At 41.2% G+C, this 24,713-nt stretch overlaps 1 protein-coding gene across 1 annotated transcript; it reads left to right on the forward strand.

Moving 5' to 3' along the window:
* The first annotated feature begins 4,887 nt into the window (after window positions 1-4,887).
* LOC132404054 (uncharacterized) lies at window positions 4,888-24,078 on the forward strand. Its single transcript, XM_059988033.1, has 8 exons — window positions 4,888-5,415; window positions 13,253-13,363; window positions 14,466-14,621; window positions 19,259-19,395; window positions 20,473-20,623; window positions 21,145-21,280; window positions 22,083-22,179; window positions 22,886-24,078. The coding sequence occupies exons 1-8, from the start codon at window positions 5,050-5,052 to the stop codon at window positions 22,944-22,946; spliced, it is 1,215 nt and encodes a 404-aa protein (XP_059844016.1). The 5' UTR covers window positions 4,888-5,049; the 3' UTR covers window positions 22,947-24,078.
* Window positions 24,079-24,713: the final 635 nt, after the last annotated feature.

Consider the following 24,713-nt stretch of genomic DNA (forward strand, 5'->3'; position numbering starts at 1 on the left):
CAAATATCCTCATGTTCATCCTGCAAGAATTCTAAGGTGTGAGGTGTCATCTCTGAGGTCAGAATCCCAATGAAACATCCAGATGATTATAAACCAGTTGCAAGCATTTGTGTTAAGTATCTGTGAGAATGGAGATAAACAGTTAATTAGTGTCTATTCTCCTGCCATGCTGAGATGCTGGGAAGTGGCTAATTTTGAACTGACATCCTAAGAATAATGGAATAAGAACACAATTCATCTCCTGAAATTCTCTCATTCCACCAGAGCAGTTATTTACCACTGAAAGCTCTTTGTTGCCAACATAATAAAATTGCCATAGTATCGTTTTCATGTATAATTTTATACATGTTTAAATAATGCTATTTTATAACTAAAATTTTGGCTGCACTTTGAGAAGAATCGTTCTTGCTTAATGAAAATGATTTCAAGGCAAGTGACCCTTGTTGCTAGTGGCTGTTTGTAACCAGGCTCTGAACAGATAAGATTTGTTTGGCTGATAACCTCAGGCTGACCAAATAGTAATGTGTGTTAATGTTTCACTATGATAACAGATGTCCTTGGTTACAGTTGCTAGTCATTTTCATGGCAGATGTCAATTCCACTGTGTTTTTGTGTAGTTCTGATTTAGTCAACAAAGATCAAAAATGCTGTGATCACATTCCACACAATCAAACAACAAAAATACCTAATGGTGTAATTATCTAGTTGCTGTGAGAAGTAAGAATTGTCTTCAAAGGAGAATACCAAATGCAAAAATCTTGTTCTTGGGAAGCAAAGTGTAAATACATATGACTTTCCATAGGCCATGGTTTAAGTTTCAAATATTTGTTTCCACATCACATGAGTTAGAACTTTGGAGGCAGAGACATTCTGCATCATGTTCATTGAAACTATCAACCTATCTGATTTAAGGTTATTATTTTGGATACAGGAAATTTAAAGATGTATGTAAATTGAGCTTTGTATTGCAAATTATCTGCTAAATAATTGTTTGCTTCCATGTAACTAAATATGGTGTAAATAAATTTGATCATTAGTTTTAGCCTGAAAATTTGGTCTTACAATGTGGTGTTTTATGCCATTTCAAAGAGTACCAGAGTACATTGTTGGTTGTTCCTAACCTGAGCATTTCAGTATAAAAGAAATCAATAATTGATGGTATTTACTCCCAATACAAATGCAGATTTGGGAAAAAGAGACAGTTTTTTTACAAAGCAGTCATAACCTAAGGACATTCTTAGGCACGGTTCTAAAGTAATTCATTGTGTTCAGAGCAGTCACTGTCTTGCTACAGGAGCAACTGTGGAAATGTAGAGCAGAATTAAGCTGGGTGGCCAGAGTGGAGGTAGCACTGACCTTGGGGCTTTGGCCATTTGTGCTGCATATGGTTTCCTCCTGAGGTAAGTATGTTCTCAAAACCCATCTTACAGTTTGAGGCAAGGACTGGCCATCATTTCCACAAATTGGATTGATTTTCATCATTGCAATCAGAATTGGAAGCATCATTGTAAACTTTGACTCTTCATTTCAAATAAAAATTAACTGATTCTCTCCCCATGATGTTGTCTGACGTGCAGAGCATTAATGGCAATTTCTGTTTTATTTCAGATTCCTAGCACCTTTAGGATTTTGCTTTAAGGTTACATAATGGTGAGGCTGTGTTTAAAGTTAAACATGACCTCAATAAGTCTCAATATTGCACTTCTATTACTTTTTAAATGATTAATGAGCAATGATAATTTCATACTTTGTTATTTCTGTTCTGTAATTGCAATGTTGACATTATTGAGAAAGTTTCAACTAAGCCTAAATCATTGCTAAGCAAAGTCTTGAGGGGGTGTGATTGTCATTGAGCCCTATACTTGCAAACACAAAGGACTAATAACTACCTCTGGCATGGAATATGAATGTAAATACTTTAAGCCTTTACTGATGAGGCAGTTCTAGCATGTATTGAATGTGCGTTTATTCCAACTATATTGAAGGGTTGGGGGAATGATTTAATTACTGATAAATAAGGGAACTAATTCATATGCCTTGCTTCCAATCTGAAGAAATGCTGCTTGCTTAAGGTAAGGTTCATTCTCAGATAATCTTCTATTCCTTTGTTCAGAACCTGTGTTGCTTAAATGCTATCTTAATGATGTCAACATTTTCCTTTGAGACTGAAATATCAAGTGATTAACTATGGTTTGAGGATTGAGAAGTCACTACCATGGCTGATCAGGGAGGAGTGTGGCTTTTCTTAGTGTAAGGTCTGAAAGAGGTTAGGTAATTTAAAGGGATCATTCTCATGTTGCATTTCTGTGCCCAAAGTACCAAAATGCTGGAGGAACTTAGAGGATCAGGCAGCATCTGGGGAGAGAAATGGACACAATGCTTTAGGTCAAGACTCTTTAAGGCCTAAAACATTTGATGCTGTCTGACCTGCTGAATTCTTCAAGTATTTTACATTTCTTTGCTCCAGTTTCCAACATCTACAATTTCTTCTGTCTGACTTAGATTTCCACTGGCAAGTTCAGATCTACTCAGGGAGATTCATTTCAAAGCTCAAAAGGAAATGCATCTCATGATTGTATATAGAGACATATATGTACTTTTGATAATAAATTTACTTTGAACTTTGAAAATGTCACGAATAAAACAATGTCATTAAAGCTTATTTAGGCCAAGAACCACATGAACTAATTCTCCATATAATGCTTACTGCACAGGGAATTAAGTATTGGTTTATTGTTGTCATGTGCACCAAGCAAGATGCACTGAAAAGCTTGCCTTTCCTACCGTTCATACAGATCAAGTTATTACACAGTGCAATGAGCTAGAATAAGGTAAAATAATAACAATGTATATTAAAGTGTAAGAGCTACTGAAAAAGTGCAGTGCAGGAAAACGATAAATTGCAAGATCATAATCAGGTAGATAATGAGGCAAAAAGTCTATCCTATCGTAGAAGGGCTCCATTCAAGATGTGGCAATAGCTGTCCTTGAGCCTGGTGGTATGTGCTTTAAGTCGTTTGCATCTTCTGCCTGAAAAGAGAGGAAAGAAGAGAGAATGTCCAGGGTGGGTGGAGTCTTTGATTATGTTGACTGCTTTACTGAGACAGTGGGAGGTGTAGACGGAATCGATAGGGGGTGGCTGGTTCCTGAGATGGCTGAGCTGAGTCAACAACTCTGCAGTTTCCTGTGGTCACGTGCAGAGCAGTGGCCGTACCAAGCTGGGATGCACCCAGACAGAATGCTTTCTATGGTGCATCGATAAAAATTGGTAAGGGTCAATGGCAGCACGCCAAAATCCTGTAGCAGTGTCTATGAGCTTCCTTGGCCATGGTACCTGTGGTTGGACCAGGACAGGCATTAATGATGTTCACTCTAAGAAACTTGGAGCTCCTGTGACCCTCCTGACCTCAGCACCTCTGATGTAAAGAGGAGTCCCTCCTCCTTTCCTCCCTCCCCCACTTTCTGAAGTCAATAGTTGAACCGTTCTAATATTTACAGCAGAGCTGCATATCTGATGTGGTATGATTTGATTCAGAAGCTACTGTAATCATATACCACTTGGGAGGGGGGGAATTGATTTTAGTGTAATAATGTTGCTTTGATAATCTTATAATTATTAGAGGTGCTTTTTGTAGTAACTTGCTGCTCACCAGCTGTGGGTTTTCCTCAGGTTCCAGTGGTGCTTACACTTGCTAAAATTGAGGCCCTCCGTTGGGTGGGGACAACCATAGATGTTGAGTCCCAGCTGTCTATAAGCCAGGGCAGTACAACATGGAGAACAAGTGGTTGCCCATACAACAGGCTCCCACTCTCCTCTCAGCTGATGAATCCAAAGAAATGGCAGAGACCGATACAGTTTGGCACCAGCACTGTCACAGGAGTTGCTAGTCAGCATTGAATTCAGCGTAGAACTGCCTTAGGGATTTGTGCTCCAGATTTGTTCCCTCTGGGTTTACTCCCAAAGCCTCCACCTTGAGTGGGTATACCTGCAAGGCAGCAGAGGTTTGAGATCAATTTCTGGTTTTCAGGTACCATTAACCCACCTTTGCACCTTCTCTTGTCAGGCTTGGTAGGTAAGCCACACGTGAAGGACAGGAGCTGGAGTCGGTTGTCAGAAGCTATTTTAAACACACGCCACTAAGAGCATTTAATATTTGTGGGAGCCTATCCCCACTCCTGCCTGTAACAACCTTAAGGACCCTGCTAAAATACCCTTTGCTATAAAACATTTGAGATGTCCAGGCATTTTAAAAAGGGCCCATCCTCTGCCCAAAATGTCAATTGTGTATTCTCCTCCATAGATGCTGCCTAACTTGTTGAGTTCCTCCGGCATTTTGTGTGTGTTGCTCAAGAAATACAAGCCCTTCTTTTCCTTTAGGTGGGCTGCTTGCTCTGCAGAACCTACTCTCTCCTTGGCATTACAGGGGCTGCAAAGGGAAGAGCTATCGGATAATCACAGGAGCTGCTGAGTGAGCCTCCAAATGGCTCTGGTGTGACCATGGACCAACGCTGCTGGGATACAAGCCAAGGCTTGATCAACCCTGGGCAGGAGTGTCTGATGTTGAAAGACCAGCAACACCTGATGACCAGGTTACATCACTGATGATGTGTCCCAGTGCTCCAGAGGATAAATCTCAGAATCTGAGTGAGAGGAATGTGCACCTTTGACGACAGCAAAACTCTTTAAAGCACTTTATAACAGCTTTTCAAAAAACAAAGTAACCACTTCTGTGGATAACAATTGCCGAGAGCAATCAAGGTCATGGAAAGGCTATAACCAGCTCCATTATACGACACGGCGCGTAACAGTATTAATCAATATGAGGAAAATGAACTTAAGTCACAGGTATTCATACAGTCTATGTCCTTCCAATTATTTTATTTTGATTACATTCTTGTGAAAGGTCGTTATATTACCAATTAACGCTATACGAATGCAGGGCACTATTTAATTGGCGCTTGAAGTAAAGCCACTGCCGCAGTCAGCCAGCAGCGGGTGGGCTTTGCATTTATTTCGAGTATAGGTTGGTCTGGGGCGAGGGTTGGCGGATGGGCTGCGGAAGAGTCGCGATGGTAGGCCGGCGGGGCAGAGATAGGGGCAAGCAGGACAAGGACAACAGTTCGGCGTTGGGGCTGCGCTTGCTACCCTTGGCCCGCAAGCTCGCCTACTTTGACGGTGAGTTCGAGCGGCTGCAGCGGGAGCGGCGGCTGCCTGCGTCGCGCTCGGAGCGCCTGCGGGTGTTGGAGCCGCTGCTGCGCTGCGGGGCCTGTCCTTCCCCCGGCCCGAACGGCGACTGCAGCTTAGTGCTGGCCGCCGGCGTCCTGCTGCTCCTTCTCCTGCCCAGCTGCCTCCTTCTCTGCGGAGGCCCAGCCGCCCGTTTCCTCAGCTTCTGCGGCCGTGTCCTGCTCATTCAGGTGGGTGAGTGTACGCACTGCGCTCTTTCCTGGCAAGAGGCAGGCTGGAAACAGCTGCTTTTTCACTGATACCTCCTTGTGGCCTTGCGTTATATTTGCCTACCTGCACTGCACTTATTGAGGCAGTATATTCCCTCTTTTATGTTAGTATGTGTACTTGTTTAAAAGAATGATCCGTCTGGAAGGGTTTCACGGTACCTTACTACATGTAACAATAATTGCCAACAAAAAGCAGCAATTACAGCAAAGGCCCTTCAGCCCATGCTGACCCATTTGCCCCATATCCATTTACCTGCCTAAATGTCTGTTCATCATCATTATTATGTGCCATGCCATATGTCATGGGCAATCATGATTGTTCTTGGTGGCAAATCTTTCTACAGAGGTGGTTTGCCATTGCCACCTTGACCCCAGCCATTATCAATACCCATCACAGATTGTCTGCCAGGTGTCAGTGGCTGCTGAACTGGGACTTACCATCATCCACCATCTGCTCCCATAGTCATATCCATGACTCTGATCATGGGGAGGTTAAACAGGTGCTACATCTTACCCAAGGTGACCTGCAGGCTACTGGAGGGAAGGAGCACTGTGCACCTCCTCTGGTAGAGATGTATCTCCAAGCCCCACCACTCATAAATGTTTATTAAGAGTTGTAATTGTGCCACCTCTCCACCTCTATCACTTCCTCTGGCGGCTTGTTCCTGTATTTAGCCACCTTAATCACATTGCAGCCCTCCCCCCCCCCCCACCCCCCCCCCCCCCATTGCTGAGTGAAATTCTGTTGTTGAATTATTTTGTTAGAATTTCAGCAACAAGGGACAGTTTCTTTCCCCCGGAGGTTTGGACTTCAGAATCGGATTTATTATCACTGATGGAAAATATGTTGTCTTCAACAGCAGTACAGTATGAAGACTTGGTCATGTTTACTTATTGACATGATGGTGATGGGATTGCCCATGATCTCGTCCTTTAAAATGAGTGGCTTGCTGGGCCACAAGTCATTTAAGAGAGTCAACCATAAAGTTGAACTCAGCAGGTTGGACAGCATCCGTGGAGATGCAGTCCGACCTGCTGAGTTCCACAAGCGTGTTGTACGTGTTGCTTTGACCACTGATGTACTTTGTGTTTACAAGCATAGAGTTGCTTGTTTATTGACCTTGGTGTATGTTTTACATGAGAAGGAAATCACAAAACCAGATGGGGTTTTATTTATATTGATCCAATCATTTTGTTGTCAGAGTGACTAACAATTCAGATTACTCAGCTGCACTGGTGAGATCTGACCTTGTATGTTTAAATCATTTGTCCAGGCCTCTGAATTACTGGTGTAATAATTTAACCAGAATGTGCAGTTGACTGAAACAGGTAAGGGAAGCAAATTTCCTGAGAATATAGGCTTGTTTTTAATGCCAATCCAGTAACTTCAGTAATTTTCACTTATGAAACATAGTAACACTGAAAGCCAACAGCACCATACAGGCCCTTCGGCCCACAAAGCTGTCCGGAACATGTCCTTACTCTAGAAATTACCTAGGGTTACCCATAGCTCTCTATTTTTCTAAGCTCCATGTACCTATCCAGGAGTCTCTTAAAAGAGCCTATCACATCTGCCTCCACCACACCACTCCAGCAGTCCATTCCACGCACTCACCACTCCGCGTTTTTAAAAAAAATCTTACCCCTGACATTTCCTCTGTACCTACTTCCAAGCACCTTAAAACTGTGCCCTCTCGTGCTAGCCATTTCAGCCCTGGGAAAAAGCCTGACTGTCCACACGATCAATGCCTCTCATTATCTTTTAAACCTCATATCAGGTCACCTCTTGTCTTCTGTTGCTCCAAGGAAAAAAAAGCTGAAATTCACTCAACCTATTCTCATAAGACATGCTCCCCAATCCAGGCAACATCCTTGTAAATCTCCTCTGCATTCTTTCTATGGCTTCCAAATCCTTCCTGTAGTGACGCGACCAGAACTGAGCACAGTACTCTAAGTGCGGTCTGACTAGGGTCTTGTAGCTGTGACATTACCTCTCTGCTCCTAAGCTCAGTCCTATGATTGATGGAGGCCATTGCACTGTATGCCCTCTTAACCACAGAGTCAACCTACATAGCACCTTTGAGTGTCTTATGGACTCAGACCCCAAGATCCCTCTGATCCTTCACACTGCCAAGAGTCTCTTACCATTAATACTATATTCTGCCATCACATTTGACCTACCAAAATGAACCACCTCACACTTATCTGGGTTGAACTCCATCTGCCATTTCTCAGACGAGTTCCTATCAATGTCCTGCTGTAACCTCTGACAGCCCTCCACATTACCCACAACACCCCCAGCCTTTGTATAATCAGCAAATTTACTAACCCATCCCTCCACTTCCTCATCAGGTCATTTATAAAAACACGACGAGTAAGGGTCCCAGAACAGATCCCTGAGGCACACTACCTCCATGCAGAATATGACTAGTCTACTACCACTCTTTGCCTTCTGTGGGCATTTCATTTCTGGATCCACAAAGCAATGTTCCCTTGGATTCCACAACTCCTTACTTTCTCAATAAGCATGGGGTACCTTGTCAAATGCCTTGCTGAAATCCACATACACCACATCTACTGCTCTGCCTTTATCATTGTGTTTAATCACATCCTCAAAAAATTCAGTCAGGTTCATGAGGCACCATCTGCCTTTGACAAAGCCATGCTGACTATTCCTAATCATATTATACCTCTCCAAATGTTCATAAATCCTGCCTCTCGGGATCTTTCCCATCAACTTACCAACTACTGAAGTAAATCTCACTGGTCCATAATTTTCTGGGCTATCTCTACTCCCTTTCTTGAATAAGGGAACAACATCTGCAACCCTCCAATCCTCCGGAACCTCTCCTGTCCCCATTGATGTTGCAAAGATCATCCCCAGAGGCTCAGCAATCTCCTCCCTCGCCTCCCACAGTAGCCTGGGGTAAACCTCATCCGGTCCCAATAACTTATCCAACTTAATGCTTTCCAAAATCTCCAGCACATCCTCTTTCTTAATATCTATATGCTCAAGCTTTTCAGTCCACTGTGTCATCCCTACAATGGACAAGATCCTTTTTCGTAGTGAATACTGAAGCAAACCATATAACCATATAACAATCACAGCATGGAAACAGGCCATCTCAGCCCTCCTAGTCCGTGCCGAACTCTTAATCTCACCTAGTCCCACCTACCCGCACTCAGCCCATAACCCTCCACTCCTTTCCTGTCCATATACCTATCCAATTTTACCTTAAATGACACAACTGAACTGGCCTCTACTACTTATACAGGAAGCACATTCCACACAGCTATCACTCTCTGAGTAAAGAAATACCCCCTCGTGTTTCCCTTAAACTTCTGCCCCCAACTCTCAAATCATGTCCTCTAGTTTGAATCTCCCCTACTCTCAATGGAAACAGCCTATTCACGTCAAATCTATCTATCCCTCTCAAAATTTTGAATACCTCGATCAAATCCCCCCTCAACCTTCTACGCTCCAATGAATAGAGACCTAACTTGTTCAACCTTTCTCTGTAACTTAAGTGCTGAAACCCAGGTAACATCCTAGTAAAGTATTCATTAAGTACCTCTGTTATCTCCTCCGGTTCCATACACATTTTTCCACTGTCACACTTGATTGGTCCTGTTCGCTCATGTCTTATCCTCTTGCTCTTCACATACTTGTAGAATGCCTTGGGGTTTCCTTAATCTTGTCTGCCAAGGCCTTCTCATGGCCCCTTCTGGCTCTCCTAATTTCATTCTTAAACTCCTTCTGCTTGCTTATATTCTTCTAGATCTCCATCATTACCTAATTTTTTGAACCTTTCATAAGCTTTTCTTCTTGACTAGATTTACAACAGCCTTTGTACACCGTGGTGCCTGTATCCGACCATCCTTTCCCCGTCTCATTGGAACATACCTATGCAGAAATCCAAGCAAATATCCCCTGAACATTTGCCACATTCCCTGAGAACATCTATTCCCAATTATGCTTCCAAGTTTCTGCCTGATAGCCTCATATTTCCCCTTACTCCAATTAAATGCTTTCCTAACTGTTCCTATCCCTCTCCAATGCTACGGTAAAGGAGATAGAATTGGGATCATTATCTCCAAAATGCGCTCCCACTTAGAGATCTGACACCTGACCAGGTTCATTTCCCAACACCTCTTTATTTGAGAGCCAACCGCCCCTTCCTCCATCTCTTCATTTCAATTCCCATCCCCCTGCAATTCTGGTTTAAACTCTCCCCAATACCCTTAGCCTCATTGTATTCCTATACTCACTGTCACGTTGCACAGGCAGTAATCCCGAGATTACTACCTTTGAGGTCCTGCTTCTCAGCTTCCTTCCTAACTCCCTGTAGTCTGTTTTTAGGAGCTCCTCCCTTTTCCTACCTATGTCATTGATACTAATATGTACCACGACCTCTGGCTGTTCTCCTTCCCATGCAATCAGAAACATCTAGGACCCTGGCACCTGGGAGGCAAACTACCATCCGTGTTTCTTTCCTACATCCACAGAGTCGCCTGTATGACCCCCTAACTATTGAGTCTATCACTACTACCTTCCTCTTCCTTTCCCTACCCTTCTGAGCCACAGGGCCAGACTCTGTGCCAGAGGCACAGCCACTGTCACTTCCCGCAGGCAGGCTGTCCCCTCCAACAGTATTCAAGCAGGAAAACTTATTGTTAAGGGAGACAGCCACAGGGGTACTCTCTAGTATTGCCCTTCTCTTTCCTGGCTGTTACCCACTTATCTGTCTCCCGAGGCCCTGGTGTGACTACCTGCCTATAACTCCTCCCTGACAGGATGAAGGTCGTCGAGCTGCATCTCCATTTCCCTAACGCGGTCTCTGAGGAGCTGCAGCTCAACGCAGCTGGTGCAGATGTGGCCATCTGGGAGGCTGGGAGTCTGCTGGACTTCCCACATCTGACACCCAGTACAGAACACCGGCCCTACACACATACTTCCTGTCTCTATTTTACACAGGCAATCTACTTTGCCTTGACCCTTATGCTAATTATATTTTTGAAAATTAAAAACCTGCAAATGTTGTAAATCTAAAATAAAAATAGAAAATGCTGGAAGCAGTCAACAGATCTAGCACATCTGTGGAAAGAGGAATATTTGAAGACCTAACTTGTACTTCTGAGAAAAAAATCATTTTTGTGGCCTGATTTCAAATTGTAAATCATTTTCCTGGAGTTGATGAGATGCTAACACGCTTAATCAATGAACTGGGACTCTGATTTAGTTTTGAGACTTTATTTTAAAGTGAAAGAAAAACTTTAGAATGATACAGGAGGTTATTTGACCTATTATATTCGTGTGCTCTTTCACAGACTAGTCCGATTCCCTTACGTGCTTTTTTTCTTATTACGCAATTCCCTCCTGAAAGTTACTGTTAAATTTGCTTTCATCTTTTCTTCTAGCAATACATTCTAGATTACAATTACACACATTGCCAATTCACGCTAAAAATTATTTTTTTTTTGCAAATTTGTGGTTGTTGACCATTGGCACTGAAAACAATGCCAGTGTATTTCTCCATCAGAACTGCTTGTGATTTTGAACTTTGATCAAATCACCATTTATTTTCTGTTATCGGGAAAGCAGTCCCAGTTTCTCCCTACAAGTCCTTTAAAATTTGGTTCCATCCTAGTAAGTCTCTTCTGTTGCATTCTGAAGCCTTGACATGCTCCATAAACTATCTGGAGAGCTACCCACTATTTCAATATTGACATAATACCTAGATATTTTGATTGTTAAGTGCTGTGTTATATAATGTAGGCAATCATGGTCTTTCCATGACCCTGGTTGTTCTTGGCAAATTTTTCTACTGAAGTGTTTTCCCATTGCCGCCTTCTGGGCAGTGTCTTTACAAGACGGGTAACCCCAGCCATTATCAATACCCTTCAGAGATTGTCGGCCTGGCACCAGTGGTCACATAACCAGGACTTGTGATCTGTACCAGCTGCTAATACGACCATCCACCACCTGCTCCCATGGCTTCACATTGCATCGATCAGGGACTAAGAAGGTGCTACACCTTGCTCAAGGGTGACCTGCAGGCTAGTGGAGGGAAGGAGCACCTTACTCCTCCTCTGGTAGAGACGGATCTCCAGGCTGCCACCCCATAAATATTTAACTGTCAATAAAACTAAGGATCCCCAAAATGTATGAGCAAACACGAGGAAATCTGCAGATGCTGGAAATTCAAACAACACACACAAAATGCTGGTGGAACACAGCAGGCCAGGCAGCATCTGCTTCTCCTCATAGATGCTGCCTGGCCTGCTGTGTTCCACCAGCATTTTGTGTGTGTTGCCCAAAGTGTATGACCTACTTTGGTGAAAGAGGAAAATATTGAAGAACAGTGTTCAGGTGATTAAAAGAATCAAAAGCGTTGGTTTCAGAGAGACCTGGATGTCCTTATGTGTGACTCACTGAAAGCCTGAGCCAGTGCAACAAGCAATTAAGATAGCAATGGTATTTTGACCTTGATTCTAAATGGATGTGAGTACAACAGTAAAGGTAACATACGGAGATTATTTAGAGCCTATGTGAACTCATGATTTAAGTTGATCTACTTGTTAATTAACATAATATAGTTTTATGAAAGTCACTTCTGAATTACATTCTTTTGTGAAATTTTGCAGAGTAACAATGCTTGTATAAGGATGAGTAAGAAACTACAGGCAGCTGAGCTGTAAGTTGTGCAGTAGTCATACTATTAGGGTTTAAGCTGCCAACTTAAAATCATAAGAACTAGACCATTTGCCCCATTGAGTCTGCTCCTCAATTTCATCATGGCTGATCCAATTTTCTTATCAGCTCTCAATCTCCTGCCTTCCCCTGTATTCCTTCATGCCCTGATTAATGAATCTATCAATCTCCGCCTTACATATACCCAATGACTTGGCCTCCACAACCACCTGTGGCAACAAATTCTACAGTGTCACCACTCTCTGGCTGAAGAAATTCCTCCTCATCTCCATTCTAAATAGATGTCCCTGTATTCTGAGGTGATGTCCTCTGGTTTCAGACTCCCCACCACAGGAAATATCCTCTCCACATCTACTCTTTTGGGGCTTTTCAATACTCGATAGGTTTCAGTGAGATTCTCCCTTAAATCTCCTGAATTCCAGTGAGTACAGGCCCAGAGCCGTCCAACTTTCCTCCTGTCTTGGTGAGGTGCTGTTGACGGAGCTTCTGTGCTGAAGAGTTTATAGATTATTTATTTTTTGAGGTACAGTGCAGAATAGGCCCTTTCAGATCTTCGAGCTGTGCCAGCAATCCCCTGAATTAATCATTTCATAACTAATTTATAATGACTTAATTTACCAACCAGTAGAAAATTTAGAGCATCCAGAGAAAGCCCACGCAGTCACAGGTGAAGATATAAACTCCTTACAGACAGTGGTGGGAATTGAACCCGGATCACCTGTACTGTAAAGCGTTGTGCTAACCACTATGCTGCCATACCACCCTGATATTTTCTGACTTGGGTCACTTTTGCGGATGTTGATCCAAGACTTTGGTTTATGGTGCTACTGCAGATCTTAACTACAGGAATGGACTAATACTGCTATTAGGCTTTTGATTCCAGGTCTATGCAGTTGAAGCTTTTGTGCCAAGGACTAAGGAAGAAGGTAAAATTATTTTTTCTGGAGTTTTAGCTGCAGGTTAAGGAACATGACCGAACTTTTTCCTTTCCAGTCTCTTGTCCCTCTCCTCCAGAAATTTCACTAATATTAGTTGTGGGTTTGAAAAATGGAATAATTCTAATGGAAATGTGTTTCTTATTTTCAGTTGCTGCCTTATTGGGATTGGACATTGTACTCCAACACAGACTGCCTGATTAGGAACCCTTATTACTTTGCGAGGGGCCTTGAGTCCTTGCAACTCACAGACTGCATCAATGTGAGTTCAGAACTACTGTGACAGAAGTTTCTAACATTATACTTCAAAGTCTTTCTGAAACTAGGATGCAACTTTGATTGAGGGAGTTCAGATCTTGTTCTAATGTGAAAATAACATTACCACTCGATTTTTATTTCCCTCCTTAAAGCCAACTTGTATTGTATGGTCAGGCTAACTATAATGAATTAGGATTGAATGATTTGACTATCTGTCATCACCTCTGAACCAGTATTTATGAAGTGTTGTTCCTTTCCACATCTTGTGGTGCATTGGGTGGCAACCTTGCTATTTCTTTAGCATTTTTTTGCCTGTTATTTTTTACGAGGCTGAGTTGTTAGCTTAATGTTCAACCCAGCATGGATGGAAAACGTGCAAAGAGCTGGCTGGATTTGTACCCAGGACCACTCGCCTCAAAATCCCATGCAGATGCCACCATACCATTGGCCAACTATTTATGAACTGTACTGATCCCTATTTGAGACAGTGTACATTTCACAATGGTAATATAAGAAATACATCCCTTTTCCTGCTGGTTAATGTGGGGGGGGGGGAACAAATGATCATTTTCATTTAATTTTTGTGGTAAAAATAATATTTTTTTGAAGGAAAATGAATTTTACTGATAGGTTGAAAATATAGGATTTTGTATGCATTTATTGCTTTAGTTCAAGGGTTCCCAACCTTTTTTATGCCGTGGACCCCTACCATTAACTGCTTTAGTTGATGTCTTGTAGTACAATTGGATTTTGTACTCTAATGTCCTGAAGTTAGTTTACATCGACCAAGATTGGTTTGGATGACTATAATTGGCCTTTGTATCCTCAAGCAAAAAAAAAAATTTTTGCCAGCAATTGAACCCATGCAGTCAGCACAATGTTAGACACCAGTGACCTGCCAAAGTCTTGGTCTAGGCTCACGTGTTAGCTGTGTGTGAAATACTTGGAGTCTGGAAACCAAGTTGTGGTGGAGCTCATGCTTCAGATTAGAGCTTAAGGGAAAATAAACATTGTTGAAAAATTTAGTTATTCTCTGCAGTAAGCATTTATTTTAAATTATTAAGAGTTTTTTTGTTTGAAACCTTTTTGCATATTTACTTGTAAAGGTATGCCAGAAATACCCAACAGTGGAATCTCTGCAGAAAGTGGATCCAAAGGTTGTTCTTCAAAAGTATCTGCGTCAGAATCTACCCCTTGTAGTAACAGATGGGGCTGAAGAATGGGTTGCCATGAGAGAGTTCACTGTGCCATTTCTAACTCAGGTAAGTGCATAGGGAAGCTTTCTCTATATACTCTTTGTAACTACTTGACCATGATTCGGTTGTATATAGAATGGATTTCACCTCTTTGAATCTGCCCTCTTCTTGGAGGACACCCAGTTGAGAGCACTGTCAACTTTGGTGGAAGCATATCCAGGATCAAGGAGAAAGCAAAACAATTTGGAAGCATCGGCGAGGAAGTTTTTATATCAGAGCAGGTACAACATACAAAAAAAAAGCCCTGGGAAAATGGCGTCCTTACAGGAATCAGGATGGACAATCAAGACAACTGTGGGATTTAGTAAGATTGTAAAGGTAAAGAAAATAGGTGGCTAGTCTATCCTTTATGATGGAAGTATAGATGTCAACAAGGTGAAATAGTGTATAATTTATGCTGAAATTGTTTTTCTTGTTAATGCTGCTTATTTCATGCTAAGAGCCTGTGATGCCGACACAAGTAATTATTTTTTATTGTATCTGTGTCTACCTGTACAGTACTTGTGCATATGACAATTAACTCAACTTTGACTTTGAGTCAGATATGGGCAATGTGAAAGCAGTGTGGAAAATAGGAACAATAGTAATTACGTTTTTGAATTCTGAGTGCATGAGGCAGTTACCAATACATTCATCAGTGTAATGGGGAAAGTATCGAGGGAGGGGTCCTAAACAGGACAATTCCTTGGTTCTGTCCCGTTCAAATTAAACAAGGATATTTGACCATAAAACACAGGCACAGAATTAGGGCATTCAGCCCATTGAGTGTGCTCCCCATTTCATCATGGCTGATCCACTCCCCCCTCAACCCCATTCTCCTGCCCTCTCCCCATAATCTTTCACACCCTGATTAATTAAGAACCCATCAATCTCCGGCTTAAATGCACCCAGTGACATGACCCCCACAACCACCTGTGGCAACGAATTCCACAGATTCACCACCCTCTGGCTAAAGAAATTCCTCCCCATCTCTGTTCTAAATGGATGCCCTTCTATCTTGAGATTAGTGACAATCTGGCAGACAGTGGCTGATGTTCAGTGGGAGGATCATAATCCTTTGGACATAATAATTGTCTGAGAGCTGACATTCAGCTTCTGCAAGTTAGAGACCAGTGCTAGAAGAGTGGCTGACAAGAACTCTGCTCCCATCTGCAGGAGCTGAGACTTAGCTCATACTGCCACCATGACTTTTCACTTCCCTCAAATCTCAAACTTCTTCATTAAAAGCGAGGTTTTGTAGAGTTTGCGCTTTAGAGAGCTGACTCCATGGAGAAAAGCAAAGACAGCAGCAATCAGACTACTTTAACTTGGACTCTGTGAGCAGGCTTTACCCTGAATCCAGGGATTGGAACAAGAAACTAGGAGCAGTAGGTCAGCAGGTCCTTCCTGACATTTAATACGATCATGGCTGATCTGTGCTGGCCTCAATTCTTTTGTGTCATCTTTGAAGTCTTTGTGCCACCGCTTTGAATCGGCTCCACATCCACTCCAGCAATGGCCGTACATTTAGCAGGCTCTGTCCTGTTTTGGGTGGAAAATATGTCTAATTGTGTCAGCTTTGAGGCATCCCAGTGAATGAGTACTAAATGCAGTAAAAACACTTGTTAGTATAGCACATCCTGTGAATATTGCAGGCTGTTGAGAAACTTTTCAGAGCATAGTGGTTTGGCCATTTCTAGGCTGTCCTTTTAAGGAAACACTGTGTAGCCAAACTACTAAATGCTAAAAATGGGTTTTAGTTTGACTCTAAATACTCGACTTCTGCTAGCAAGAGGAAATGCGCAGTGTGAAACTTGTGATGCAATTAGATTCTCAACTTGATAACTAGTGGAACAACATAAACACATTCAGATGCTGAAGTCCAAAGTAACATATGCAGAATGCTGGGGAACTGAGTCCTAAGGAAGGGTCTCAGCCTGAAATGTCGACTGTTTGTTTATTTCCATAGGTGCTGCCTGATCTGCTGAGTTAGTGTGTGTTATGCAAGGAGAACAACAGATACTCTATAATGAATTGAACCAGCTTTGCAAAGCACTGCAGATTGATTCAAGTTCAAATGTCCCTTGCGCCAAGTTTTTTTAAATTTATGATTGGTGCATAAAATTTGGGTGTAAATGGATGTAATTTTTAGCTAATCTCTGGTATTGGGGTGAAAGCAAGAGGCACTCCTAGGAAAATTTTCCATTCATCATGAGATGACAAATTCCTACATATATTATCACTGCTCCAAAAACCACTATGCTGATAGACCCATCAATAAGTCTAGGGGAGTTATTGCTGCATCTAATGTACTGGCACACCACTTATTTATGTATTCATTTGTAATCCAGATAACGCGGGGCTTAGTTTATGCTTTTATATAGAAAAAGGAAAGGTGCATACGTGCTTTCCTTCATCTTTCAGCTGGTTTCAATTCTGTGCACTAAAAGCTAATGGTTTCCTGAGGAACTGGAGATGTAAAATTAGTCTCTGGAATCCAGTGCAACAAGTCTGTAAGATTTCCATACATAAAAGTACAATCCTTGCTTCCTCAAGGGAATTCCTCAGTAACACTAAAGGCTATTGCTGTAAATTCTTAGCAACACTAATTTAAGAGCTGTTGTGTTTACAGTATTTACATTACAGTGAGTTAAATGAGCAGACTTGTGAACCTTCTGGCTGATGAGGAGATAATGCCATAAATTGTTATCCCCTGGTTATAGATTTGAAATCTACTTGATTATTGAATTCCTGAGCTCAGTGTTCCAGTTATATTTTCATCAATGTGGGAATTGTTTGACAATGTTAGGGAGCATGAGTGGAATGAGCTGCACTGTCAGAAAAGGCTCCTGTACTCAAGCGGTCTCGTCTCTCTCTCTCTCTTTCTTTTTTGATGGTGAGTGAGAGCCTGTCGGTCCTCTAATCGGGGGTGGGGGGGGGGGCTCGGAGAAGCGACACGGAAGATTGGAACAGTGAACTGCTGGTCTCCCACTCTCATTGTTGCAAGAGTGATCTCTTCATCCCTCTCTCTCTCCCCATCGCTGGTGAGAGAGAGCCTGTCTGAGACACCAAAGTGTTGGGTAGTTGGTAGATCAAAGTTTCTTTGGGGGCTTTTGCTAATGCTTGCATGGTGGGGGGAGGGGGTTCAGTGCTTTTGCTGGTGTAAGTGGGGAGGGGGAGGGTTGATGCATCTGCTTGTATGTGGGAGGGGGAGGAAGGTCTTGGGGTTCTGATGTTTGTCGTTCATTCTTTGGGGGTTTTTTTGTTTTGTGGATGGCTGCGAAGATTAAGAATTTCAGATTGTGTACCATATGCACTCTCTGGTATTAAGTTGAACCACTTAAACAAATCTCACCTTGGAAGTAGTAGTGACACCATCTTGCTCAGCAGGGAAAGTTATTAAACCGTGCGAATTTAAGGGATACTGGGAGTCTTCTGGTCCATCGTCAGCAGTTTTATCATCAAGATGGGGTGATATGAAACCAATATTCCCAGGGGAAGAAATTGGGTGTGGTTTGGCAGGTGCTAATGAGGATGTGGAGAAGATGTCCAGTCATGCAGTTCATTGCATGAAAGAACAGCTTAAACCCCAAAAAGGAAGCCAGGACTGACAATAACTTATGTTCTGCTGGCAAAGTGGCTGCAAATAATTCATAGAACCGACATTGACTCTGAGTTGTGTTGGAAGTAGGGCAGAGAACCAAAACCTTGATCAAGGGTTATGCTGGAGAAGTAAAGAGTAATAGGAACATTCCAGAACTTTCTTCCTTAGCAGTTGAAGGTATATCTATCAGTGGTGGAACAATTAAAAGTGAGTGGTCAAAGCCAGAATTGGGGATGGTAGTTAAAATGGAGATAAGAATTTTGAAATTAGCATGTTGCTTAACCAGAAGCCAAAAGATCAACAAACACAAGATAAAGAGTGAATGAGATCCTGGATGTTATTACACTGGTAGAGGAGTCGTTCATGATCTCAAGTTCATGCAGTATGGAATGTAATAGACTGGTCAGCAATACACTAGAATAGTTTGTTTAGAGGAGAAGGAGGCATGCAAAAGAGTAGATAATTTGTTTTGAGTATGATTAGACTGATTTGTAGGTGTGGAAAGAGGCCTTGGTGATATCAATGATATATGGCCTGAAGCTCATTGTGTTAATTATAATCCCATGGTTTTGAAGAAGCTATATGAGCCTCAAATTTACCAAGCAGAAGAATGGAGTTACTACCTAGGAAACTGAACATATTGCAGGGTATGAAGAAAATAGTTTTTGTCTTCTAATATTTAATTTGTGGATATTTCAGCCACCCAATGTGGAACAAATAGTCTGATAATTTCAAGCCAGTGAAAGAAGGAGGCAGTGGTAACGAACATAAACTGTTTCAGCTCATACACAAAGAGAAATGTAGTTAAGAACTAGGAGTGATCTTTGAGGGATGCTGGACGTAATAAAGCAAGCATCGGAAAGCCAATTCAGATCTATCTCATCATTACTAATGAGAATGAAACTAGACTAGTGTGGTCCCCTTGCCAGATGGATAATGCTGAAGAGGTCTTGGTAAAAGATGGTGGGCTGAAGGCCTGAGACAGATAAAGAAGGTAAAGTTCAAGAAACGCTCAGACTTGAATGCAAGGATTGAGCCTGTGTTGCTGTCTCTTTTGCAGTTATTCAGTGGACATCCAGTGCTGCAAAACACAATTGTGTGCAGTTACTGGGACTCTCATGACTCTCTGGAGAAAAGCCCAGGTGCTTTCTTAGAAAAGGTCCATCATCAAAGGCTTTCCCAGTGGGCAATTCAGTGGTAAGACACAAGGCTTCTATTCTACTTGATTAATACAGGGTTAGATTCTCCTAAGTATCCATTCCAAATTCAGTGCAGTGCACAAACTTTTTTTTAATTAAGTCTTCCTTCCATAGCATTGATTATGCCTGCAAATTGTAACCTTGGTTTTGTCTCGGAAGCAAATTACAACCAACAAGGGAGATTACCTCCTAATAAATGTTAACATTTGAAAGAAAGTCAGAATCTGATTTTCTTTCTGTCTTTTGGTCAACTGACTTTCAACCAAAGATAAAAATGGTGAATTCATGAGTCAGATGTCAAAATCAAACCCATTTGAAACAGTGGCATGTTGCTACTGGGCAGGTTCTGCCACCTCCCACAACTTTATTGACTTTTACAATTATGGCAGTCCCATTTACTGAGATTGTGATTACACTTTGTCACTTTGGTTACCATTTATTGTCATTTTAAGCTTCCTGATCAACCTTTACTGAACAGATGTTCCACTGATGATAATCTTTTCCATTGTTAATCATTAATTTCAGAGCGGTGTGTTTTCTTCACTCCTGGGCCATGATGCTTCGTATTGTGTTTCACAGTAACGGGCATTGAAATTGCATTTTGCTTTTGTTTTCCAAATTTGAAATGGTGGTGAATCTCTCTTGGTTTTGGGATGATGTTTGGTCATAAAGAGGCACCATGGTAACGTAGCGGTTAGTGCAACACTTTTCCAGCATGGGGTATCAGAGTTCGGAGTTCAATTCTGGTGTCCTCTGTAAGCAAGTTTGTATGTTTCTTCCCATGTATATGTGGGTTTCCTCTGAGTGCTGTGGTTTCCTCCCATGGTCCAAAGAATATTTGTAGGTTTGTAGGTTAATTGGTCATTTTAAATTGTTCCGTGATTAGGCTAGTGTTAATCGGTGGGATGCTAGGCAGAGCACCTCGAAGGGCCTTTTCAGCACTGTTTTTCTAAATAAATTAAAAAGTAATTAGGGTGTCTATACTTATGAAATGAACAAAGGCTATTGGTCAAATTTCAATCATGATACTTAACCACAGAATGGAGACAACAATAAGTCTGTTATTTTTCCATAGGAAGAATTGTAACAAAGCAGCAGCTAAGGTGATCCGTGGGTTCTATCAGCGACCTTACTTCCTCCCTTCAGTGGTGGAATTATCAGAATCCAACTGGCTGCTAATGGCCTCACAAGCAGGAGATGGTGGCGCAGGGAATATTTTTGTAAAGGTAATGAAACAGTTTATATTAAATGTGCATTGAGAGACCTGATACTTTTCTCAGTTTTTTTGTATGTTCCATTTCCGATAACATCGCAAACATTTCTGGGGCTTAGTTAGAAGATAAACACAAGATATTCTGCAGATGTTGGAAATCTGAAGCATCACACACACACAAAATGCCGGAGTAACACCAGGTAAGGCAGCATCTATGGAAGTGAATAAACAGTGGATGTTTCTGGCTGAGTCCCTTCTTCAGAAAGGGTGAAAACACCACATCAAAAGGTGCAGGTATGGAAAGGAGGATAGCTAAGAGAGGAAGGGATTGGATAAGAGAGCAGAGTGGACCATGGAAGAAAGGGGAGGAGGAGGAGCATCAAGGGGAGGTGAGAAGAGGTATGAGGTCAGAGTAGGGAATAGAGTTAGCAGCTGCATCTTAGTTTATTTCTTTTGTTGATGATAGTTTGTGAGGTTAATTAATATAAATTCGAGTGGCTCTGTGGATTAAATGACTTTATTTTCCTTCTTCAGATGGGAGATCACGATGGGGACTTGCTGATGTGGATCGCTCAGCTTCAAGGAGTTTTTGAGGTTCAGCTCCTACCCAGGGATATATGTGCAAGCAACTGTACCCATTATACAATGCAGCTTTCACCTGGACTGACAGGTGTGCAAAGTTGCACTGATGGAAATGTGATTTTTGTGTTATTAAGTGTACTTTTTAAATATAAACAGGTTCCTATTTTTTTTCTAATGGAACTGTGTAAAGTATATGCTGCTTATGAAATATATTGAAATTTCTAAAAAAGTAGAGAAAATAGTGGGGATACTCATCATGTCAGCCAGTATTTTTGGAGAGGAAATTGGTTTGTTGAACTTTATTATTAAAGAGTTTCAATTTAAAGGTGGATCTTCTTGTTAATGCTAATGTAGTGTATCTTATGGTTTGAAGGAGACATTAGACAAGGAAATTTATTGGACTTTTAAGTATTGATTTGGGAAAGTTGATTTCCTTGTTTTGTGCATTATGGGATGCTTGCAGTAAGGGAAGTCTCATGCTGAAGCACTTATCTGAGTGAAGTAAAGTATTCAAGGTTACAATCAACAAGATATAGTCAACTTCCATGCTCAAGAGAGGAAAAAAAGATAATCCAAGAGATCACAAACTGAAAAGTAAATGGCTAAGAACAAAAGTGGCCAGGATGTTATCGATAGACAAATATCCAATAGATTCACACGTTGATCTTTGGGATCAGTGATCATTGAGCTGAGATGCATGAGAACATGAGTACTATATTTTGTCCCTCATATTTGTTCCACTATTTAAATACATCATTGTACCAAAGGTCATATGATAGTGTTGCAGCACAGGGATCAAGAGCAGAATGGAGAAAATTTAACTATACTGTAAGTACAAGGAGTACTGAGAGAATGTTTGGTTAACTACATGCATGTTTGTGTATCTCTAGTTGCTGTACCACTGAGGATGTGGGAGGTTCAGTATCGTGCTTTCAGTTCCACTGCCATTGGACTTGCTGCAACCGGAAACTGGCTTCAAGACTCCAGGTGATGCTGTCGGAAATGGTTCTACAAGAGCATATCCTGCCTCAGGAAATCTAGGATTTGGACAGTGGCCCAGTGTGTAATGTTTTGAGTTTGGGCTACATCCCTGCAATCTGGTTGGATCGTGTCACCTTTTTCCCCTTGATTGTTTAGCGGGTTTGATTTATCAATTTTCTAGGGTTACAAAAAGGAGAGCATTATAACATATTACCGCTGCTAGATGCAGAAGGGCGTACAGTCTAAAGCTGGCAGTGGGTTATACATCTACAAGAAGTAACATTTAATAGAATATTGACTTTGGGTATCAAAGGGCTAGAATGACAAAATGGGAAGACAAGTTTTGTTGCATCGATTCTTTGTCAACCTATCAGAAATATACCATAATGGTAATTTCTCTTTTAGGAGGCTGCACAGTTCAGATGCATCAGAGTGACTGTAACTTGTAAGGTTGAAAGAGTTTATGAAAAGCTTCAATAACTTGACTTACTAGTAGAAGTGGGAGAAAATATCAGTAAATATTAGGATCAGTAAGTAAGATATTGAGGTGGAGGAACTTGAAACGAGAATTTTTTTTAAAGAATAGAGATAGTAAATTTCAGAATGAAATCTGGAAACCCTTTTTCTATGAAGTTTAGGAAAAATGTGTAATGTTCTCAAAAGGCTATAGATCCTGCAATTACTGAACTATTTAAAAACTTTTATTTTTCAGTATTGGCAGTAAAGGAGAAAAAACAAATCCATTTCCAATAAACACAGAGGAATGCAGGTGAAATGTTACTGATTTCTAGAGTGATGTGTATCTTGTCTAGAAGCTAGAAGAAGCATTATGGATGTTTATGGGGGTGTTGAAGGGAATAGTGTAGTTCTTGGTGGGATGGATAAAAAGAACAATGCCATCATATAGAGGTGGTCAAGAGCTTAAATCTCAACAGGAAGAATGTTGGCTGTAGACTGCTGTATAGAATAGGGGCCATTGATCTCTGCAGGAAGTAATGCGATATATTCTTCCGTTTGGTGGAAGGGAAAAGGACTTCAAATACACTTCACAAAGGGGAGAGAATTATCAGGAAGAGGAGAGCTGTATATCCCTGCAGGAAGGAGGAGGAGACTGTACATCTCTTCAAGGAATGTGAGAAGAAAGATGGTTGTAGATCTCTTAAAAAGAGCCACTTTTTTTTAAAAAAGGTTGAATGTCATTAAACTCTGGGTTTTGATTAAATCACTAATTTGCTATATGGTGGTTGAGGAAGAATTGGTTTGAAGTAGTGAAAGTTCAAGATGTGCAATGAAACTGGTTGATTCAGGGTATAAAATTTTTCTTGTGTCTTGAAATTAGGAAATGCAACTTCAGCTGTGAGGAAAGGTTAAAATAAAAATTAAAAAGTGAAAATCTAAGTATAAACAAAATGTACATTTATGAATTGGCCATTAGTTACAAAGTGAGTGTTTTGATTATGAGAAAATGACTTGGTACAGAACTTCATTGAAATAAACATTTTATTAAATGACTCCAACACTAATGTTTATGATTGAGTATAAGACAAGTTTGCTGCTCAGCTTTGATCCCTTTGCTGTGATGATAGTCTAGATCCCAATGTGCAAAGAATCTAATCAGTTGTGTAATGTAAAAGGGATTCTGATTTCTGCCTATGAAGTCATAAACATTTCATGGATTAAACCTGTGAATGAAATACAGTGGTTTGCTAAGCAGAACTTTGGTAAAATTCCAGTTTTCGACCAACCTTAATTTTATTTGCCCTGTGATTGTCAAAAGGCGAATATAAAATTGCTATGTTGGAAAAATTGTAAAATAATGTGCTTTTATGTTTAGAACAATTGTTGAACTATGCTACATTCTGTTATTGAGAATTCCGTGCTGAAAATAAACTTGACAATAGAACAACCAAATCTGTTTTCTGAGTCCTATCCCTGAGAGAATTCATGGTTCACAATCTTCACACCTGAAAGCTGAGCAGATTTCAAAGTGCGTATACGTGTCTGTAACTAGGAGCTGCCTCTATAAAATCACGAACGTATTAAGCAATTAAAGTTGATTCTGGGTGACATTCTGGAAAGAAAAGACAAACAATATTCAGCTGAACACTGCCTCACTACACTCAGCGTGACTGTGTGAGTGCACGCTGCTAGTCAAGTTGGCAGTGTCCTAGATGATGCTGGTAGTGAATCTGAACAAATAATTGTGTAATTTGCAAACAATGCCCGAGTGTTTACCGATGCAATGTTGTGCTCACAGTGACTTGGTTCTCATAGGCCTTTATGTTTTGGCTACTGTGCAATGCTGCTAGATCAGTGTCTTGCAACTTGGTTTGTAAAATATTACGATCCTACTTGACAAGTTGCTTGACTCAACAAGTCACAACTATATAAATTGGTTTTGTATTTTATTTTTATTTATTCATAACTTTTATTCATTTCTTTTAAATGGTGAGAAATTTCAAAGCGACTTGGGATGTCCTGAAGGTAATTTGCAGGTTGAGTTGGTGGAGAGGACTAGGATATAAAAGCAAGGATGTTAT

This window comes from Hypanus sabinus, chromosome 13, assembly GCF_030144855.1.
Source record: "Hypanus sabinus isolate sHypSab1 chromosome 13, sHypSab1.hap1, whole genome shotgun sequence".
Taxonomy (NCBI): Eukaryota; Metazoa; Chordata; class Chondrichthyes; order Myliobatiformes; family Dasyatidae; genus Hypanus; species Hypanus sabinus.

Excerpts from the sequence above, each read along its gene's own strand:
- LOC132404054 (XM_059988033.1), top strand. The coding sequence starts at position 5,050 with ATGGGCTGCGGAAGAGTCGCGATGGTAGGCCGGCGGGGCAGAGATAGG. Across the intron at positions 14,622-19,258 it reads CTGTGCCATTTCTAACTCAG|TTATTCAGTGGACATCCAGT; the intron begins GTAAGTGCATAG and ends TCTCTTTTGCAG. Across the intron at positions 21,281-22,082 it reads GCTTTCACCTGGACTGACAG|TTGCTGTACCACTGAGGATG; the intron begins GTGTGCAAAGTT and ends GTGTATCTCTAG.